This window comes from Camelina sativa, chromosome 3, assembly GCF_000633955.1.
Source record: "Camelina sativa cultivar DH55 chromosome 3, Cs, whole genome shotgun sequence".
Lineage (NCBI taxonomy): Eukaryota > Viridiplantae > Streptophyta > Magnoliopsida > Brassicales > Brassicaceae > Camelina > Camelina sativa.
In genome coordinates this window covers 25,808,736-25,828,523 of record NC_025687.1, presented here as the reverse complement: position 1 = coordinate 25,828,523, position 19,788 = coordinate 25,808,736, and the positions used below count along the sequence as shown (strand labels likewise).

The following is a 19,788-nucleotide window of genomic DNA, read 5'->3' as shown; positions in this document are numbered from 1 at the left end:
ATTATTATCATATAGAAAACGTACGACAGTTAATTAAATTGTTTTGATTATCTAACGTTAATTAGGATATATGCAGTGTCGTAGTAATTTTGTCTCCATGTTATGATAAAGCCAAAATAAAATTGGCATCTCGCGGAAGACCTCAGGTGGTCTTTAAATTTATCATTTACATTCAATACTTTTTAGCAAGTTGAAATATAAAATGCAGACTGGCGAACCAAGACTCATTATATATAGTAATATAAACTTTTTGACGTAAGAGAGCCAAAACTTGTATATAAAGAGACACCTCCGAGGCTCCAACCCTCAACTTACAGCCCAATCTACATAGCTCTGTTCATTAATTCTCTCTCGCTCAGTTGCTCCAATCAAGGTCAGCTATATTTATTTATATGAATGTTTTAGCACTAAGATCTTATATAAAGTACGTTTTGTTATTGTAACGAGCATGTTATTAAAAACTGTAGAACAAGAAATATGTCCATGACAGTTATTATATATTAGATAGTACGTGGGTTTGATGCTAGATATTGACTATGAAACCCTTCTTGTACAGCTCAAGATTGACATCCACCCGAGATGACCGAAAGGTTGGCCGCAAGAGGGATCATGATAAACAAATATAATTGGGATGACGGTCCTGACCATGATGACGTAACAAAGATATATATAGGACTTGGAGAGAAAGGCATACGTTATATTTATTGTGACTATGTCAAGAGTGGAATACAGAAAGAAGGATCATTCCATGGTTTGATGTATCGTGGTTGCACAATGCACACAGATGGTATGGCTTGACAAATTTAAAACTAATTTCTTTGTGTTCACTATGGAGAATGCTGATCAGTTTCTGAATTTTTGTTTAAACAAATTTGATGCAGTTTGAGATTGACCATCTAAGAAATGAACACCTAGAATCTGTTGATGGTTACTACGCTGAGCCTGTTGGTATTACAGCACTTCAATTCAAAACAAATTTCAGGACTTCTGAACTCTTTGGATTTAAAGAAAAGGGTACTAAGTTTACGCTGGCAGTCACAGGGAAGAAGATAATTGGACTTCACGGGTCTGATCGTTCTCATGTTTGCTCTCTTGGAGCATATTTAACTTGGATCACTCCTATAAGACTGGATGAGAAAGGACGTAAGGGAGGCAAAGAGTGGGATGATGGATCAGACCATGACAATGTATCAAAGATTCATGTACGAGGTGGTTTTGAAGGCATTCAGTTCATCAAGTTTGACTATGTCAAGGATAGAAAAGTGCTAGAAAATGGGTCCACCCATGGTGTCTCTAGCAGAGGTTTCACACAGACAGTATGTATTCAAGTATATATATTAACCTTATTTTGAATGTTGTAAGTTTTGTTTTTGATTTCCCAAATTTTTAAACTTTTGCAGTTTGAGATTAACCATCGCAATGACGAATATCTAGTATCTGTGGAGGGTTACTACTACGATGTGTCTGGAGTCATTCAAGGACTTCAATTCAAAACTAACATGCAGACATTTGATATTATGGGGTATGAAAAGGGTAGGAAGTTTACACTTGAAGCCAGTGGATATAAGATAATTGGGTTTCATGGATATGCAGGGAAGAACCTAAACTCTCTTGGAGTATATTTCACAACTCAAACTCCTAATAAATTGAAATGCCAAGGTCTAACTAAAGGTTTATTCTGGGACGATGGCTCTAATAATGATGGCATAAGAAAGGTCTACGTCGATGATACAAGGGACTGGAACATAAAGTGTATCAGGCTGGAGTACGTTAATAACGGCAAAGTGGAAAAGACTCATCGTCGGTATTATGTTGAAAACGAAAAAGAGGTCACAATACGATTCCCTTTTAATTAAGTCGTCTAAATATAATGAATATTCTTAGACCGTGCATAGATAAATATACTATATTGTTTTGATTGCAGTTTGTGCTGGACTATCCAAATGAACTGATCACATCTGTGGAAGGGACTATGAGTACTGATTCCGATACGGATATTCGGTCGTTGACAATCAAAACTGTAAGAGTTTTAACTTCTTGAACCGATTGAGAATGCTTATCTTTTGTGTTTGTTATTGTTTGTAGAAGAAGAAAAGAGAAGCAGAAAGAAGAGAAGACGACACACGATTTACAAGTTCCCAAGGTCAATGTGACCAAGTTACGTCTTGGTGAGCTTACAAACCAGCTCACAAGGTTTTATAGAATGTTGATAACCGATTACAAGGTAAACCCAAGAAGTAACACATAGCCTATAAAACCGAGTAAAGAAGAAGGTGAGTTCTCTCTTTCTCCTAATCTCTGTAAATCTCTCCAACCTTGTAATGCTCACTCTTATCTTAGCCGCAACCTCACTCTTTACCTATATATATATATCCTGATGATGCACCCTTGCCAGGTCGTAAACTTAGGTGAATCAAACCTTATCCTTGCCAGCGTAACAAAGGACACCGTACGCTTCAGCAACAGGACAAGAACAGAGTGTTGACTGGCTTCATCCTACCGTTACAGAGAAAGTCCTAGAACATGGGCCTTTCTTTCATCCAAGGCCCAATAGGCTTGTCTCTGGCCCATCACGCGGAACTGGACCGAATCTCACATTCTCCACCTCGATCTTTTTCCGACATAACACCCGAAGAACATCTCTTTTGTCCTTTCGGATCCTTCGACACTTCAGTCGAAGCCCTAGCTCGCTCCGAGCTAGATTCAGTGTCTGAGTACTCTCAGATCACTCCTACCATCCTCAAACTTCTGTACTGGTACTGATTTGGTGAGGATGTCGGCTGGATTGATCTTGGTATCAATCTTAGTCACAACCAGATCTCCTTCTGCAATCACATCTCTGATGAAGTGATACCGTATCTGGATGTGCTTCATCCTCTCATGGAAGACATTGTTCTTGGCTAAGCAGATGGCGCTTTGTGAATCGCAGAAGATCTCTGTAGTCTTCTGAGGAAATCTCAACTCACTGGTAATTCTCTTAAGCCATAAAACTTCCTTTGCCGCCTCTGCTAGTGCCATGTATTCGGCTTCTATCGATGACATAGCTACAATCTTTTGCAGGCCAGATCGCCAACTCATTGTGTTACCTTCGACTTGGAAAGCATAGCTGGTGATTGACCTTCTTCTGTCCAGGTCAGTCGCGTAATCACTGTCGCAGAATCCTACTACTTCAAACTCGTTAGATCTTCTGAAAGTTAACTGACAGTCTGAACTTGTACTTAGATACCTTAGTATCCAATTAACTGCTTCCCAATGTTGTGAGTTAGGAGAGCTCATAAACCGACTAACCAGGCCAACAACATGAGCAATGTCTGGTCACGACCAAACCATTGCGTACATAATGCTTCCCACAGCGCTTGAATAAGGTACGCCTCTCATCTTGAACTCCATTTCTGGTTTGTCTTCTGTAGAGGTACTAGAGAGTTTGAAATGACATCCCATCGGAATCTGAACTGGATAAGAATTGGTTACACCAAAACCTCTTAGAATCTTTTCAATGTAGTCCTTTTGAGACAGAATCAGAGTCCTTTTCTTTCTATCTCTGATGATGTCCATCCCCAAAATTCTTTTTGCTGGTCCCAAATCCTTCATATCAAACTCGGTGCTTAGCATTTCTTTAACCTTTTTGATTTCTTCAAGTTCTTTAGCCGCCACAAGCATATTATCCACATAGAGCAGTAACTATATATACTCTTCTTTCCCATAACACTTAAAGTAAACACACGGATCATATTCACTTCTGATGAATCCCTGATCCTTCATGAATCTATCAAACCTCAAATTCCACTGTCTTGGAGACTGTTTCAAACCGTAGAGAGACTTCTGGAGCAAACACACTTTGTTATTTCCTTGATTATATCCTTCTGGTTGTTCCATAAGAATCATTTTCTCAAGTTTTCCGTGCAAGAAAGTTGTCTTGACATCTAACTGTTCCAGTTCTAGATCTCTGTTGACAACAATCGATAGCATCCGTCTGATGGTGGTGTGTTTGACTACCGGAGAGAAGACCTCATTGTAATCAATCCCTTCGACCTGAGCATATCCCTTCGCCACCAATTATGCCTTGAACCTTGGTTCTTCTACTCCCTTTACTCCTGGTTTTAGTTTGAACACCCATTTGCACCCTATAACCTTCTGTCCTTCTGGTCTTTCAATCAGTCTCCAAGTCTGATTCTTATCATGTGAGGCCATCTCTTCATCAGCTCCTCCACTCCATTCTTCCTTATGTTTGCTCTCCATGGCTTCCTGAAAAGTCTTTGGTTCTTCAATCTCAATTAGTTCTGCCATGGTAAGAGCATAAGCTGCCACATCACAATCATTGAATCTGCTTGGTGGTTTGATAACTCTTCTTTCTCTATCTCTGGTCAGAAGATAGGTTTCTAAGTTTGACGGTGATCTTGTTAACTCAAGTCCTTTACTTGAATCCTTCTTAGCTTCTGTCTCATGATGAGCTCCACCTCCAGCTGAAGATTCACCCTGTTCCCTTGACACTTCACCTTCTCGGATTTCTTCTGATAAGACAACATCAACCTTTTCCTTTCCTGTCGATTCCTTTCTTATCACATCCTTGTAAAGGGTGTTTTCCCAGAATGTGACATCTCTGCTTATGCCACATTTCCTTTCCTCTTGACTCCATATCGTGTAGCCTTTAACTCCTTGTGGGTATCCCATGAAGATTCCTTTCTTAGCCCTAGGCTTAAGTTTTCCTTGATCCACATGGTAGTACACCAAACATCCAAACCTCTTCATATGATCATAGTCTGGTTTTGACCCTGTCCAAACTTGCTCAGGCACTTCAAAATTTAGAGGAGTGGATGGTGTTATGTTTATCATATACACCACAGTTGATGTTGCTTCTGCCCAAAACGTCTCGTTTAAGCCGGTTTCACTCAATAAGCTCCTGAACTTCTCTAGTATGGTTCTGTTTAGTCTCTCTGCAATTCCGTTTTGTTGAGGGGTGTATGGACACGTCTTGTGCCTCTGAATACCAAGAGCCTTGCAGTGATCTTCGAACAATCTGTTGCAATACTCTAGGCTGTTGTCGGTTCTTAAGGTCTTAAGCTTCTTTCCACTCTGATTTTCAACATACGCTTTCCACTCCACAAACTTGTTGAATGCTTCATCTTTAGTTCTTAAGAAATAGATCCATACCTTTCTTGAGAAGTCATCTACAAACGAAATGTAGTACTGACATTTTGACAAGCTTGGGGTGACATTTGGAGATCGCCAAAGGTCTAAGTGAACATACTCCAACTTGTCCTTTGATGTATGTTTTCCAGTTTTGTAGGATAGCTTGTGACATTTTCCCAAAATGCAATGCTCACACTCTTTTAATTCCGAGATGTCTTTGGTATTGATCATCTCCTTCTTAGCCAGTAGTTGTAAACTCTTCTCACTTAAGTGTCCTAACCTGCTATGCCAAAGCATAGTCTTATCTCCACCCTTGATTGCTGCATTTGCCTGCTCAATTACTGCTTTTCCATCTAGGATATAGAGAGTATCCTTATAGTCACCTGCTAGTGCTTCTTTTTCTCCACTGAAAACTATCAATCTGAAATCTCTTGACTGAAACCGACAACCTTGTGACTCCAGTTGTCCAAGAGATATCAGATTTCTCTTAGCAGTTGGTGAGTATCTGACCTTTGTTAGAATGACAATGGTATTGTCATAGTTAACAATCTTAACTTTCCCTATAGCCGTGATCTCGCAGTAAGAATCATTTCCCATTAAGATCTTCCCCCCGTCTATCTCTTCTAGATCATACATTAAATCCTTTATGTATGTTAAATGATATGAGCAGCCTGAATCAAGAATCCACCCGCTTCGCACTTGTGTTTCTGAAGCAGTTAACACCATAGGCTCCGAGTCAATACCTTGTCCAACACCAGCTTCCGCTTGGCCTTTCTTCGGACAATCCTTCTCAAAATGTCCCTCAGCTCCACAAACCCAACATGTCTTCTTGGTTTTAACCTTCTCCTTTCCTTTGTTTTGTTGTTTCGCTTTGGCATTTCCTTTCTTCTCAAACTTTGGTTTCTGCTGAACAAAGAGACCTTCACCGCTTGTCTTTGTTAAGTAGTTACCTTTTTGTTTCAGTTCTGTTTCTACTGAGTAGGCTGACTGAACTATCTCCATTAGAGTGATAGTTTCTTTTCCTCCTCTGTACTTCAACGTATGAACCAGCTGTGCAAAATGTGATGGTAGACTGTTCAGAAGAATAACAGACTGAACCTCATCATTTAGCTTCACCTCAAGACTTGCCAAATCTGAAACGAGTTTATTAAACACGTCCAGATTCTTGTCTAAGTTCTTGTCTTCATCCATTCTGAAGCTGTAAAACCGCTGCTTTAGATAGAATCGGTTTGGCAGTGATTTGTCTTGATATTGTGACTCTAACTCATCCCACATCCCTTGTGCTGACTTGTTCTTCATTATCTTCCTTAACACCATATCAGTCATGCTCATACCTATCAGATTTCTGACCCTTCTATCCTTAGCTATTCACTTTGGGTCTGACTCATCTTCTTTCTCTATCCCAGATGTTTCTTCGATCTTTAAAACTGATAGTAGACCGAATAACTCAAGTTGTCCCAACATCCGATGCTTCCATATGGAGAAATCACCTTCCCCATCAAACTTATCCACTTCAAACTTACTATGAGTGGGTTCCATCTATCCTACCTTGACTAGATTTAATCAGAACCTAGCTAGTGAAGATAACCGAACAACACCCTCACAGAACCAACCTTAAACAACCCGACTCACAACCAGATATGCAACTAGAGTTCCAGAACACCTTTCTAGACTCAGAAACCAAGTAAGGATCCTATACTTGCTGAATCTAGACCTTCCGACTCCTTTAGGTTAAGACAGAAAACAATACCTTTTATTCTTGAAACCGTAGCTCTGATACCACTTGTAAGAGTTTTAACTTCTTGAACCGATTGAGAATGCTTATCTTTTGTGTTTGTTGTTGTTTGTAGAAGAAGAAAAGAGAAGCAGAAAGAAGAGAAGACGACACACGATTTACAAGTTCCCAAGGTCAATGTGACTAAGGTACGTCTTGGTGAGCTTTCAAACCAGCTCACAAGGTTTTATAGAATGTTGATAACCGATTACAAGGTAAACCCAGAAAGTAAAGCCTATAGAACCGAGTAAAGAAGAAGGTGAGTTCTCTCTTTCTCTCAATCTCTGTAAATTTCTCCAACCTTGTAATGCTCACTCTTATCTTAGCCGCAACCTCACTCTTTACCTATATATATATATATATATATATCCTGATGATGCACCCTTGCTAGGTGGTAAACTTAGGTGTCAAACCTTATCCTTGCCAGCGTAACAAAGGACACCGTACGCTTCAGCAACAGGAAAAGAACAGAGTGTTGACTGGCTTCATTCGACCGTTACAGAGAAAGTCCTAGAACATGGGCCTTTCTTTCATCCAAGGCCCAATAGGCTTGTCTCTGGCCCATCACGCGGAACTGGACCGAATCTCACAAAAACATCAAAAGGTAGAACCATTTCGTTTGATAGAAAGTCTGATGATGTTACCAAATTTGTACTTGAGAAGAAAGGTAATGCTATTGTTGGGTTCTATGGATGGGCTGGATCTGCTAACCTTAAAGATCTTGGAGCATATTATCGTCCATTTCCTACTCCTCCTGATGAAAATATACTAGAGAAGCAAAGGGTGGAGATGGAGGAGCTTCTTGGGATGATGGTGTTAGAAGGATCTACATTAGACTTAGCCAGAACGCTGTTTCCTTCATCAAGTTTATTTACTACAAAAACGACCAACTGGTCTTCGGAGAGGATCATGGGAACAAGACCCAAATTGGAATCCAAGAGGTCATTGATTCAACTTCCCTAATTTCAAATCTGTGATTGATTTATTACTACTCTTAACTCTTCCTTTATTTCTTATGCAGTTTGAGCTGAATTATCCAAGTGAATATATCACAACAGTGGAGGGTACTTATGATAATAAATCCGGAGTTATCACCATGCTTAAGTTCAAGACCAATAAACAAACCTCTCCACCTTTTGGACTCGTTACAACATCTGGCTTCATACTCCAAAAGGCTGATCACAAGATCGTTGGTTTCCATGGAAAATCCAGCAACATGCTTCATCAAATCGGAGTCCACCTAAGTCTGATCATCTGACTTATGTTTTACTCCCACCACACGTCCACACGTTTGTCTCCTATGTTAATTTAAGCGACAATCTCATGTAATAAGACAAAATTTTATTTCTTCTAAGAATAATCTCATGTAATAAGACAAATCTTATGTTTTACTCCCACCACACGCCCACACGTAGGTCATTCTCGTTACACTCATTTAATGTTTGGTTCAGAAAATTTACAAACTTTGTTTGACCTATAATCTATACACACATATATGTAGCTTTAGGCAATGAGTGTTACAGAGTAAAGTAGTTAGTGTTTCTACTTACTTTTAGAAAAAGAAGGACACAGATTTCTTATGCAGTTTCTTTGTGGAGCGAGATTTCGTAAGCGCATCCGCATATTTAATCAGCTCTTTTTTCCCGTTTTGATCGGATTCCAAACAATTTTCTTCTCCATAAGTGAAAGAGTCTGCTGCTTCGCTCTTACGACGCAGCATCTTAATGTGATTCTTGAAGTCCTCTTCCTCGTTTCTGCCAAGCATCAACATTTGGAAGTCCATTGACTGTGTTGTTCTAAGCTGCTGCCTAGGAGTTGAGTGAACACCTGTGTTTGAGCTGCTCGGTTCTGAAGAACCAGCTCTCTTCTTACGGTCTGGAGTACTATCTTTACCGTGTAAAATCTTCATCAACTTATGCATAAGCTTCTTCTTCCCTGACTTTTTTGTTTTTGTCGCAAACAAAGTGTCAACAGAAGAATCATCTAAAAACATTGAGTCAGTGATCATTGATGACTCTTCCTGGGAAGACGACCATCGATCATAATCAGTATTATCTTCTTCATGCCCTTCGCTATGTGCGTACTCGAGGATCAGCTGCTTAGCTTTCACTTCTGAAGTAGGACTTAAAGTAGTACTAAGATCCCTAGCAACAGTTTTACCCGGAGGAGGCTGGTAAGTCCTTAGCTCATATCTTAAACAAGCGTTTATCCATCTGAGATAAACAAGCTCCTCGAGGTCAGTGCATCGATCCCCTTGAAGCTGCTCCACTTCCTTTTTCAGCTCTTCGTTTTCACTCCTCAAACGGTTACCATCTTCTCGTAATGTCTCAATCTACAAACATACAAAAAATTCGGAAACATGATTCAACATTTTGAGGCAACTGCAAGAATTTGAGGATGTAAATTCGAAACATACCTCTTCCGGGTCCTCAAGCTTTGAATTTGCTATGATTTGAACAGACTCCAGCTTCTCAGCAAGTTCGAAATTCTCAAACTGTAATTTCATGTTGGAATCCTGAAGCTCGTTGATCTCACCTTCCAAATCCCTTAACCTCTGCATCATCTTATCAGCTTCCGGATCAGGTAAAATAGCTTTGATCTCTTCTTCTTGAAGCCTCATCACTCGTTCCTTAAGTGACAAAATCTGCTCTACGTGTTGTTGGGTATTAACGTTCAGTTTCTTCTTAAGAACATGAACCTCAGACTTAGCCTTATCCAGCTCCAACAAAAATTTAAAATGCTCAGAACACTGAGCCTTGAGTTTCTCGTTCTCGGCTTGCAAAGACTTGATCTTGAGATTGAAAACTTTAGTCTCCATCTGGTTTAGTTTCAATCTACTTCTCAGTTCCATTGCAATCTTTTGCTGCTCCTTGAGGCTGTAGTATTCTAACAACTTATCCTCAAGACACCTCTCTCTCTCACGGAGCGCTCTCACCGTGTTCCTCAACCGGTTAATCTCATTCTCATGATCAGCTTCCTCTTCGCTCGGAAATGCTAACGGAACAGTTATATCCGACCGCGGCGTTTCACAGTCATCAGAGACCAACAAATCTAACTTTTTCACTTCCTCTTCAAACTCCGGTAATAAAAACACATCTTTTTCATCAAGATCACATTCCTTTCGTGGCGATAAACAAACTACAGTCTCTTCATTACTCTTCTTAGAGTCAACATCTCCTCTCTACCGACCAAACAAAAAACAGAAGCAGATCAAAATTTCAGTAACAGCAAACACTATTGACCACAACTAAATGTAACTAAACAAACCAGAGGCCAAATGAACAATCTACAGATTATAAATCACAAGGCTATAAATAGTAACTTCCACCACAAACTATATTATACTTACATCATTGGATCTGTTGGAACAGTCACTGTATCCCTTATCTGAAAATTCAACAAAACACTCTTTACGAATTAGACTCATTGACTGCATAAATCAATCAAAATGGTATATACAAAGACAGAAACACAAACCAGAAGATTGAGGTGAAAGAGGAGGCAGAGTGGGTCCGATTCTTTTTGTATTCTTTCTAAATCGAGAAAAGAAAAATCCAGCAAAAGATACGGCGAGAGCTGCTCCTAATTGAAGCACAAACAGGTTTATGTCTCTTTTGCATTTGGTAATGATCATGACTGCCAACTAAAAAACCCACCGTCCCCAAAAATAATTAACAATTGGAAGAAGGAGATTATTAGATCATATCTCTTCTTCTTCTTCCTCTGCCTCCATCTGCAAAAAGTTGAGATTTTTAATCAAAAAACAAAACCTTTGATGATGGGATCAAATAACCCACCAAGGATCAACAGTAATCTACTCATTACAGAAACTAAAGAGCTGATCAAATAGAAAAAAGTTTGGATTTTGTTTTTCTCCCTTTCCTTTTAGATTGATTGAAAAAAAAAACACAACTTTGGGAAGAAAACCCAACAAACAAACAAAAATCAAATCTTTGTCTTATTTAGAAACTGAAGTCAAAACACAAAAGTAACCGAAGTGAACAACATATTAAATTCAAGGAAACTCATCAGAAACGCCATTAAACAACAACATAAACTGGTAATTATGTTTTTCTTTTTGTTTTCTCGAGGTAAGTTTGGTTAGCAGATACGAGAGGTTCTAGGTGCAATTAAGAGAAAGAGAGAACAAAAAAAGGTTTTTGATTCTTTTGAGTGGGTGGGTATATATCGTGGTCCGATGATTAACCACGGAATGTGATGTTGAGAAAGCAGAGATATTGATTTTGATTTGATGGCGAGAATTTTGATGAGTTGGAGAAATATTGAACAGAGGATGGGTTGATGAAGTCGATCACGAAACATCGCCAGATGCATATTTGGGGTATCATTTAATAATTTTTTAATTTATTTCATATAGACCGGCTCTTTATTGTGTTGTTGTGTGTGACTCAGTTTTGTATCGCTGTGTGTTTATTATTAAATTAAATTTGATATTACTACTATACTACTACTAAAGAATAAAAGATGCATGTCAGTGTCATTAACTCGTGCGACATGTTCATTAGTCAACAAAAAACTATTAGAAGAGAACAAGAACAATTTAGATTGATGACCCAAATCCAAGTCCATGTGTAGTTAATCTGGCCCAACAAAAATTCAGCCCATGTCAAAAGCTATGAACCTTTTCAGTTTAACTCCAACGTTATGCATGTTGAAGACACCATGATGAGGTTTACTGACTATGTAGTACATGACGTTTAAAAAATACCCACAGTGGCCGGGTTTCTTGTTAAGGATGGTGGAGACTGAAGTATCCGAGTGAATGTCTTCTTCCGTCAAAGGATATATGAAACTGGCCGTTGGTTGGAGTTTGATGTTTGTGTTTCACTCAGTCTCCTGTATCCAAAATATTCGGACCGAAGCAAAAGAAATGGCGAACGAAATGAGCCCTTGCCTCCTAGGTTTCGTTAGTGGTTGCATAATGATACTGGTGAAAGATAGATCATGAGAAGTTTATTCTTCAATAACGTCTCCTTTAATCCTATATCCTAGCCTCCTAGATAAGAACTTGTGCATGGCACAAGTGAATTTAATGTTATATAATTATATCTTGTGCATCAGTGCATGGCATGTAACCATAGAATGTTTGACCACAATATTAGCTATTCAAATGGTTTTAACTCATCGTTCTGTGATGCATCCGATATTCCGGTGCCATGAGCTCCCTAAGAATAGCTTGGAAAGGATCTAGAAGATTCATCTATATGATCAAAGAGAGAGTGTTAATATATTCTAGAGATCTTTATATATATATTTACGATTCTATAAACTATATTAGGCTAATTCATTCCCTAAGTTTATCTACCATATAAAATCATTTTCACGAGAGCAATAACATATTATGTCAATTTTAGTCTCTCATTTTACCAAAAATAATTTAGTCTCTCATCACATTATCATTGTATCATAGCATGTTACGTTCAACTTTTGATCTAACGATCAAACTCCTACATTTCATTTTTTCTCTCTCTACTTTTTAAACCTACATGTTTCTATTAAGTTCATCGAAAATGCAAAATTCTTCTTCTTTTTTTTTCCAAACTTTGTGTTGTAAAAGTTTAGTTGTATTGATCGTGAGTAAAAGTTTAGTTGTATTGATCGTGAGTAAAAGTTTAGTTGTATTGTAAAACTTGCTCTCGACCATGACTCCATGAGTCAAGTCAGAAGTTAGAAATTTTTTTGTTGCGCATTGTGGATTGCAGGAAAGACCGCTAAAGTGAAAATTAAGATTATGATCCCACAATCTCTTGTGTTAAAGTAGTTAGCAATGAAGCCCTCCTACTCAAAGCATCAGCCACCTTATTAAGAGCACCTGACTTATGTTGGATTATGAAAGGAAATTTCTGCAGGAAACTAACCCAACGAGCATGCATTTTGTTAATCACCTTTTGGCTGTGAAGAAACTTCAAAGCTTGGTGGTCAGTGAACAAGATGAGCTCTCTTTGAATCAAATAATGCTCCCACTGTCTTAGGGCTCTAAATACTGCATAGAACTCTTGATCATAGGTGCTCCACTTCTGTCGAGCTTCACTCAGTTTCTCGCTGAAGAAAGCTATTGGTCGTTTTTCTTGAGACAAAACAGCACCTATTCCCACTCCACTAGCATCACATTCAATTTGGAACACTTTGTCAAAATCAGGCAATGCTAGAACTGGTGCAGTACATAGCTTTTCTTTGATTAAATCAAAACTTTTTTCTTGCTCAAGACCCCATTGAAACTTTCCTTTCTTAAAACACTCAGTAATAGGAGAAGTAATAGTACTGAAATCTCTTATAAATCTCATATAGAAGATAGCAAGACCATGAAAGTTGCGTACATCACTTACTGATTTTGGGACAGGCCAATCCCTAATAGCTTTCACTTTATCTTCGTCAACATGAATTCCTTCTTCTCCAACAACAAAACCCAAGAAGAGCAACTTATTGGTGCTGAATGTACATTTTTTCAGATTAATGTACAACTTATTCTCTTCTAAGACCCGCAACACCTGTCTCACATGCTCCAAATGATCTTCTTTTGTTTTACTGTAGATCAGAATATCATCAAAATAAACCACCGCAAAAGAACCTGTAAACGGACGAAGAACTTGGTTCATTAGCCACATGAAAGTACTAGGGGCGTTTCACAGCCCAAATGGCATCACCAGCCACTCATACAATCCATCTTTGCTCTTAAAAGCTGTCTTCCATTCATCTCCAGGCCTAATTCGAATCTGATGGTATCCACTGCGAAGATCTATCTTAGAAAAGACCTTAGAACCAGTTAACTCGTCAAGCATGTCGTCCAATCTAGGAATAGGGAAACGCTACTTGATAGTTATCTTGTTGATAGCTCTGCTATCTACACACATCCACCATTGATTTCCTTTCTTAGAAACAAGAAGGACTGTCACTGCACAAGGACTCATACTCTCACGAATGAACCCTTTCCTTAACAGATCTTCAATTTGTTCCCTTAAAATCTCATTTTCTTTAGGACTCATACGGTAATGGGGAAGGTTTGGTAAGCTTGATCCTGGAATAAGATCAATCTGATGTTGAATGTTACGCATAGGAGGTAGTTCTTGTGGTAACTCATCTGCAATCAACTCCTTAAAATCTTGTAGAATCTCTAGTATTTCTCTTGGAGTTGTTACTTCTTCTGTTACCACACTCATCAACCCTTTAATCACCACCGGACAAATACATTCAGTTTATTTTATTGCTTCACCAAGCTCCCTTTCATTATCCGTCAATACCAAGAAGTTAGAATTTTTCTTCCTTGAATTCTGATCAAGGTGTGAAACAGGAGCCATAGCAATCTTGTGCCCATTCCATGAAAACATTAACACGTTATCTCTTCCTCGATATGTAATGTCATTATCGTACTGCCAAGGACGTCCAAGTATGATATGACAAACATCCATGTCAAGAACATCACACAATACCTCTTCTTTGTAATGTTTTCCAATGGAGATCGGAACCTTACAAGACAATGTTACTCGATATCGAGAGCCTTTACTCACTCATCCTAAAGCATATGGCTTCTCAAGTGGCGTTGTGGGTAACTTCAGATATTCAACCAGTTTATGAGAAACTAGGTTTTCTGTGCTACCATTATCCACGATCAAGTTGCAAACTTTGTCGTTAATTGAACACCTTGTTCTGAACAATTTTTTTCGCTGTCCTTCTTCCTTAGATGATAACAAGACCCTTTCAAGTACAATGTTTATCATCTCATTCGATTCTTCTTCAACAAATTCAACACCTGCATATTCATCCTCTTCTTCATTCTCTTCTTCCTCCTCTAGCAAAGCTGTAGTTCTCCTACTCGGACAAACATTTGATTTGTGACCTTGTCCTTAACAGCGGAAACACTTGTCGATGGATGGTCTCGCATATGTGTTACTTTGCTTTTGGATTTGTGCTTTATTCTGCTGAGCATTATTAGAACCATTGTTAGAACTTCCAGAGCCTTTGTTCCCAAGGTTAGTATCCTTTATTACTGCACTCTTCTCTTTATCTCCTATTGATTCAAGATTATTCTGAGGTGAATATCTTCTGAAGGAAGTGAAATTGCGAGGAGATTTCTCTATTAACTCAGCTTTCAAAGCTAGACTAGAAGCTTCCTGCACCGTCCATACAGTTTGTAAACGCATCTTCTCTTGAATATAACTCTTTAACCCACTGATGTATCTTGCCACTTTCTGATTTTCTGTCTCTCCAAGATCATTGCGCTCAGAAAATCGCAGAAACTCTGCTGTAAACTCTGTCACAGTCCTTTTTCCTTGAACACATTCAATATACATCTTATAGAGAATCTGTTCATAGTCCTCTGGTAAAAACCTGTCCATCATGAGCTGTTTCATCCGCCTCCATGTCTTGACTGGTCCCTTCCTTTGTTTTTGCCTCTGAATAACAAGTTTGTCCCACCACACAGCAGCAGTACTCTTCAGCCTAATGGCCACCATCTTAACTTGCTTGTTTTCAGGGACACCCATGATTTCAAAGAACCTATCAACACTTATTTGCCAATCTAGAAAATCTTCAACACCCATAGTTCCATAGAACAATGGAATGTCAGCCTTTACGCGGTAGTCATGATTATTTTGTCGATTTCTTTGCTCAACTTCATCCTCCACAGCTTCGTCTTCATCAGAACTTGAACTTTCATTCATAACAGCATGATTGTTGTCTACCCTTGGGATTACTCTTCCTCTGTTTCTATGCTGATTCACGTTAAGTCCTTGTTCTCCTTCTCTGTTTCTTTGCTGATTTGCGTTGTTGAAGTTGTTTCTAAGCTCAATTGTCAAATTGGTCATCTGGTCGGTCAAATCAGTTAGAGCCGAGGTAATAGCCTCGGTAAAACCCTGCAAGTCTTCTTTGGTCACAAATTGATCCCCCATAGCTGATCAAGCCTTGAAAAAGAGACAGGAGAAAGCCTGCTCTGATACCACTTGACGCAGTCGGAAACTCTAGGATTAGCAAGCACTAAACCTAGTTAGAAATCAAGTTCTCAAGCGTGAACTTGATTATTAGGAATTCTGGAAATACACCAGATTAGAAAGAAAACTCTCTCTGCTTTTATTAACTAGAATGCAAAAACTGTTTTTCCAATAACCTAAGCTCTCTCTATATATAGAGAAGAAACTTAAAACATAAAATAGAAAACTCTAAACAGAAATAGAAAACTAACATAAGTAATTATCAAAAGAAAAGTAAAATTCACTAGATCCTTCCTACGTCAAAAACCTTATTTGATTTGTTTTAACTGTTTTTTGGAACATTGACATCGAATTTATTAGTTTACCTGAACTAACATCATGTATAAACATAAGCTAATTAATAGATCTACCACACATGACACAACATAACATCAATTGTATAAGTCAACAATATTAATAAGTTATAATGTTACACAGTTATCAAAAACAATTCCTTTAATTTCACACTCAACAAAATTTAAATCTACATGATCGTTCTCGTCAACGTTCTTTAAGAAATGGTATATTAAGAACTTGAAAAGGTGAAAACGTACAAAATGAGAAACATTACTATAATTTATCATATGCCACTAGCTATATATACTAGTAATTTTCATATGTCAAAGAGCCAGAACTATGTGTATAAATAAGCAATCTCCAGCACCCAAGCTTCTTCATCAATCACCACAGCAAAACGATCATGTTTATCTTCTATATTTTTCTTTTTCTCTCCTCAGCCATTATAGGTAAGTAAGCTCTCCTTGTCCACATTGTTGAATTTATACCATATTAATGTTCAAGCTTCAAAACATGCACAATTCCTTCATGAATTCAAATTTTATGTTGAAAGATTCGACTGGGTTTGCAAAGGCCCAGAAGTTGGATGCAGTTGGTGGGAAGGGAGGCAAGCAATGGGATGATGGAGCAGACCATGACAATGTAGCAAAAGTTTATATACGAGGTGGTCTTGAAGGCATACAATACATCAAAATTGATTATGTCAAAGACGGACAATCTATAAGTGGATCCATCCATGGTGTTTCGGGTAGCGGTTTCACAGAGACGGTATATATATTTTATATATAAATCTAATTCCAGTGGATAATGAAACTCAAACTTACTTGGATCTTATTATGTCATGGATCCCCATCTCACTTATATAGCTTTTTGTGTACTGTGTCTACAAAATCTTTACTAATGTACGTAATTCATATATTTGTTCGCATGCAGTTTGAGATTGATTATTTGAACAGTGAATATATTGTATCTGTTGATGGCTACTACGACAAAACCGGTGGGATGCAAGCACTTGTAATCAAAACCAACCGGAAGACTTCAGAGGTGATTGGATATTCAAAGGGTACCACTAAGTTTTCACTAGGTGGAGTCAATGGCAAGATGATGATCGGATTCCATGGATCCGCTGGGAAAGTCTTAAACTCCATTGGAGCATATTTAACAACAGCTCCTCCTACCAAGTCAGAACTCGTAGGTGGTCTAACCGGAGGCGAACCTTGGGATGATGGTCCTAATTATGATGGCGTGAGAAAGGTATCTGTTACTTACATTAGCACGCTTATAAGGAGTATCAATGTCGACTACGAAAAGGACGGCCAAGTTGTAACATGTTACCATGGGATGAAGAATGGAGATACAGAGGAGGTAGCAAATCATTTTTAACTCTTAACATAATATTCTTAAATTGCTGATATTAATATATAAGCCAAACACTCTATATGTACATATATAGATTATATTAGATTTTAATTTTTATTATTATTTCAATCTAGGTTTACTAACATTTGTTTTTCTATATTGCAGTTTGTGGTAGACTATCCAAATGAATATTTGATATCAGTGGAGGGTACCTACAACATACTCCCCGATGATAACGTTTTGGTCATTAGGTCGTTGATTTTCAAAACATCAAAAGGGAGAATCTCTCCCACGTATGGGTTTGTGTCAGGCACCAAATTTGTGTTGGAGAGCCAAGGTAATGCTATTGTTGGATTCTATGGGCGGGATGGTGGTGCTTTCGACGCTATCGGGGTTTACTTCTCTCCGATTCCATCGTAATTCAAAACTATAAACGATATAAAAAAATAAGGTTCGATGGATGAAAATAGTCACGAACTTCACTCTCGTTTCATTATGTTGCCTTAAGGCTCACGTATTACGTACTACCATGTTTCTTTAATTTTAGTAGTCTATTCCGAGTTTGAATCTCTTGTAATAAAACAAGGTTTAATTATTAAACCTCTATTTCAGTATTTTAAAATAAAAGATAATACAGTTAATTATAATTCTGAATTAGATCCAAACAAAACTTTCTCATTTTCAAGCTCCAACCATGGCACCTTTGCCGCAACGTGTTTGACGTGATCTTTCTCTTTGTGGGTAAGGGCGGATGTAGTATAGAGTATGGACCAACGTGATCACATTACATGAACCCGGCCGTGACGCCTAACTTTTTTTGTTCCTAAAGTAATTATTGTAAGCTCGTTAGAGCATCTCCAATACACCCCACTTGATCCTCCGTTGGAGGTCGTCTTACAATACTCCTACTCCACTATATAAAATAATTAAAATATGATCCGGAGAAGATAAGAATCAGCTCTAAATATTTTTAGATTCGTTCCGGAGATTGGTACCGGAGACTCTCATGAATGAACGTTTCAGTGTTACAATGAAATATAAAATTTATAGAAAGCTCCTTGCCAAAAAAAAGGTAAAAAACAAGGAACAAGTTCATAAGCATGCTCTCTAGAGTGAGGAAAACATATCTCCCTTAGCTGAACCAAAGCCTGAATAGGTTCCTGAACTTCTTCCTGCCCCTCAAGACTTGAATGGTGTTAATGATTTGGCGCTCGATATCTTTGAAGATATTGAGCGGCGGAATGATGATATGGTTGTGGATGAGGTTATTTCTCTGTTTCCATACACTATAGACGATCGCCTGAGTTAACAAAAGCCGAAAATTAGATGGAGAGGAGGCGTTACTTCCCTTTGCCCAAGATAATAAAGAACACCAACTTGTGAAACCTGATTCGTGATGACGAATTCTTATTTTTATTTTATTTTTGAATTTTGTTTTTACTAGAAAAGTCTTTATATAATTATTAATTTATCAAGAAATTAAAATTTCTATAAATTAATAGACTTTTATGTTCCCAACATTATTAATCTATAGAAATTTTACCGTATAAACATATAACAAAAAGAACCTAACTCCATTCAAACCCAAAACAAAAACAAAAAAATTGAAGAAAAAATAATAGCTAACTATATCAAATATATGCCACACCATGCTAACACATGCAAACTATTTTAATATATTAATATTAATTACATTAACTAGTACATATATATGAATCATTTAGATATTGACATCCACTAACTAATACGTGTCATGTGTTCAACACCGTAAGTCTATAACCATCTTTTTGGCACTATTTCGATGTATATATCACAGGTTAGAATCTGATATAACAAAACGAAAAGTTAATATCAATCTTGAGTTACAAACTTCCATCTTATAACTCAACACATGAAGAAGGCGGGAAAATTGAGCAACTAATTATCTATAGTCCAAAGTAAAATTCATAAACCTTCGTAGAGTTCATTTACCAGATATGTGATGGGATTAGTTAAATACAAGTAGGTTCACAGTATATCTTTCGTAGTTATGAATCAATCTTGAGCTAAGAAACTTCAAATCTTATAAATAATACTGAACATATGAAGAAGACGGAAATAGTGAGTAACTAATTATTAATTAATCGTATATAGTGCAAAGTCAAAACTCATGATCCTTTCCTATTCACATTCAAATGCGAAATGTGTGATGGGATCTATATATATCAAATTAAATACAAATATGTTTGGCGGTTTTGGGATGAG

The 19,788-nt window shown here is 37.8% G+C and overlaps 3 protein-coding genes across 3 annotated transcripts; 2 read left to right on the top strand and 1 right to left on the bottom strand.

Moving 5' to 3' along the window:
- On the top strand, positions 291 to 2,261 carry LOC104778131 (jacalin-related lectin 43-like). The gene is made up of 5 exons (XM_019243942.1): positions 291 to 373; positions 557 to 787; positions 882 to 1,316; positions 1,401 to 1,829; positions 1,925 to 2,261. Exons 2-5 carry the CDS (start codon positions 785 to 787, stop codon positions 2,039 to 2,041), a joined length of 984 nt encoding a protein of 327 aa, XP_019099487.1. The 5' UTR covers positions 291 to 373; positions 557 to 784; the 3' UTR covers positions 2,042 to 2,261.
- On the bottom strand, positions 8,317 to 11,269 carry LOC104778130 (protein CHUP1, chloroplastic). Its single transcript, XM_010502496.2, has 4 exons — positions 10,382 to 11,269; positions 10,254 to 10,291; positions 9,321 to 10,085; positions 8,317 to 9,236 (listed from the first exon to the last, which is right to left on the bottom strand). Exons 1-4 carry the CDS (start codon positions 10,536 to 10,538, stop codon positions 8,457 to 8,459), a joined length of 1,740 nt encoding a protein of 579 aa, XP_010500798.1. The 5' UTR covers positions 10,539 to 11,269; the 3' UTR covers positions 8,317 to 8,456.
- On the top strand, positions 16,543 to 18,165 carry LOC104778129 (jacalin-related lectin 10). Its single transcript, XM_010502495.1, has 4 exons — positions 16,543 to 16,634; positions 16,739 to 16,953; positions 17,119 to 17,550; positions 17,710 to 18,165. The coding sequence occupies exons 1-4, from the start codon at positions 16,589 to 16,591 to the stop codon at positions 17,962 to 17,964; spliced, it is 948 nt and encodes a 315-aa protein (XP_010500797.1). The 5' UTR covers positions 16,543 to 16,588; the 3' UTR covers positions 17,965 to 18,165.

What these genes read in the sequence shown, in the direction of transcription:
- LOC104778131 (XM_019243942.1), top strand. An exon ending in GCAGAGGTTTCACACAGACA is followed by an intron (nt 1,317 to 1,400) that starts GTATGTATTCAA and finishes AAACTTTTGCAG; the next exon opens with TTTGAGATTAACCATCGCAA. An exon ending in ATGTTGAAAACGAAAAAGAG is followed by an intron (nt 1,830 to 1,924) that starts GTCACAATACGA and finishes TTTTGATTGCAG; the next exon opens with TTTGTGCTGGACTATCCAAA.
- LOC104778130 (XM_010502496.2), bottom strand. Translation starts at nt 10,538, where the DNA reads ATGATCATTACCAAATGCAAAAGAGACATAAACCTGTTTGTGCTTCAA. An exon ending in GTTCCAACAGATCCAATGAT is followed by an intron (nt 10,086 to 10,253) that starts GTAAGTATAATA and finishes TTTGGTCGGTAG; the next exon opens with AGAGGAGATGTTGACTCTAA. An exon ending in AGCTTGAGGACCCGGAAGAG is followed by an intron (nt 9,237 to 9,320) that starts GTATGTTTCGAA and finishes GTATGTTTGTAG; the next exon opens with ATTGAGACATTACGAGAAGA.
- LOC104778129 (XM_010502495.1), top strand. Translation starts at nt 16,589, where the DNA reads ATGTTTATCTTCTATATTTTTCTTTTTCTCTCCTCAGCCATTATAG. An exon ending in GTAGCGGTTTCACAGAGACG is followed by an intron (nt 16,954 to 17,118) that starts GTATATATATTT and finishes GTTCGCATGCAG; the next exon opens with TTTGAGATTGATTATTTGAA. An exon ending in AGAATGGAGATACAGAGGAG is followed by an intron (nt 17,551 to 17,709) that starts GTAGCAAATCAT and finishes TCTATATTGCAG; the next exon opens with TTTGTGGTAGACTATCCAAA.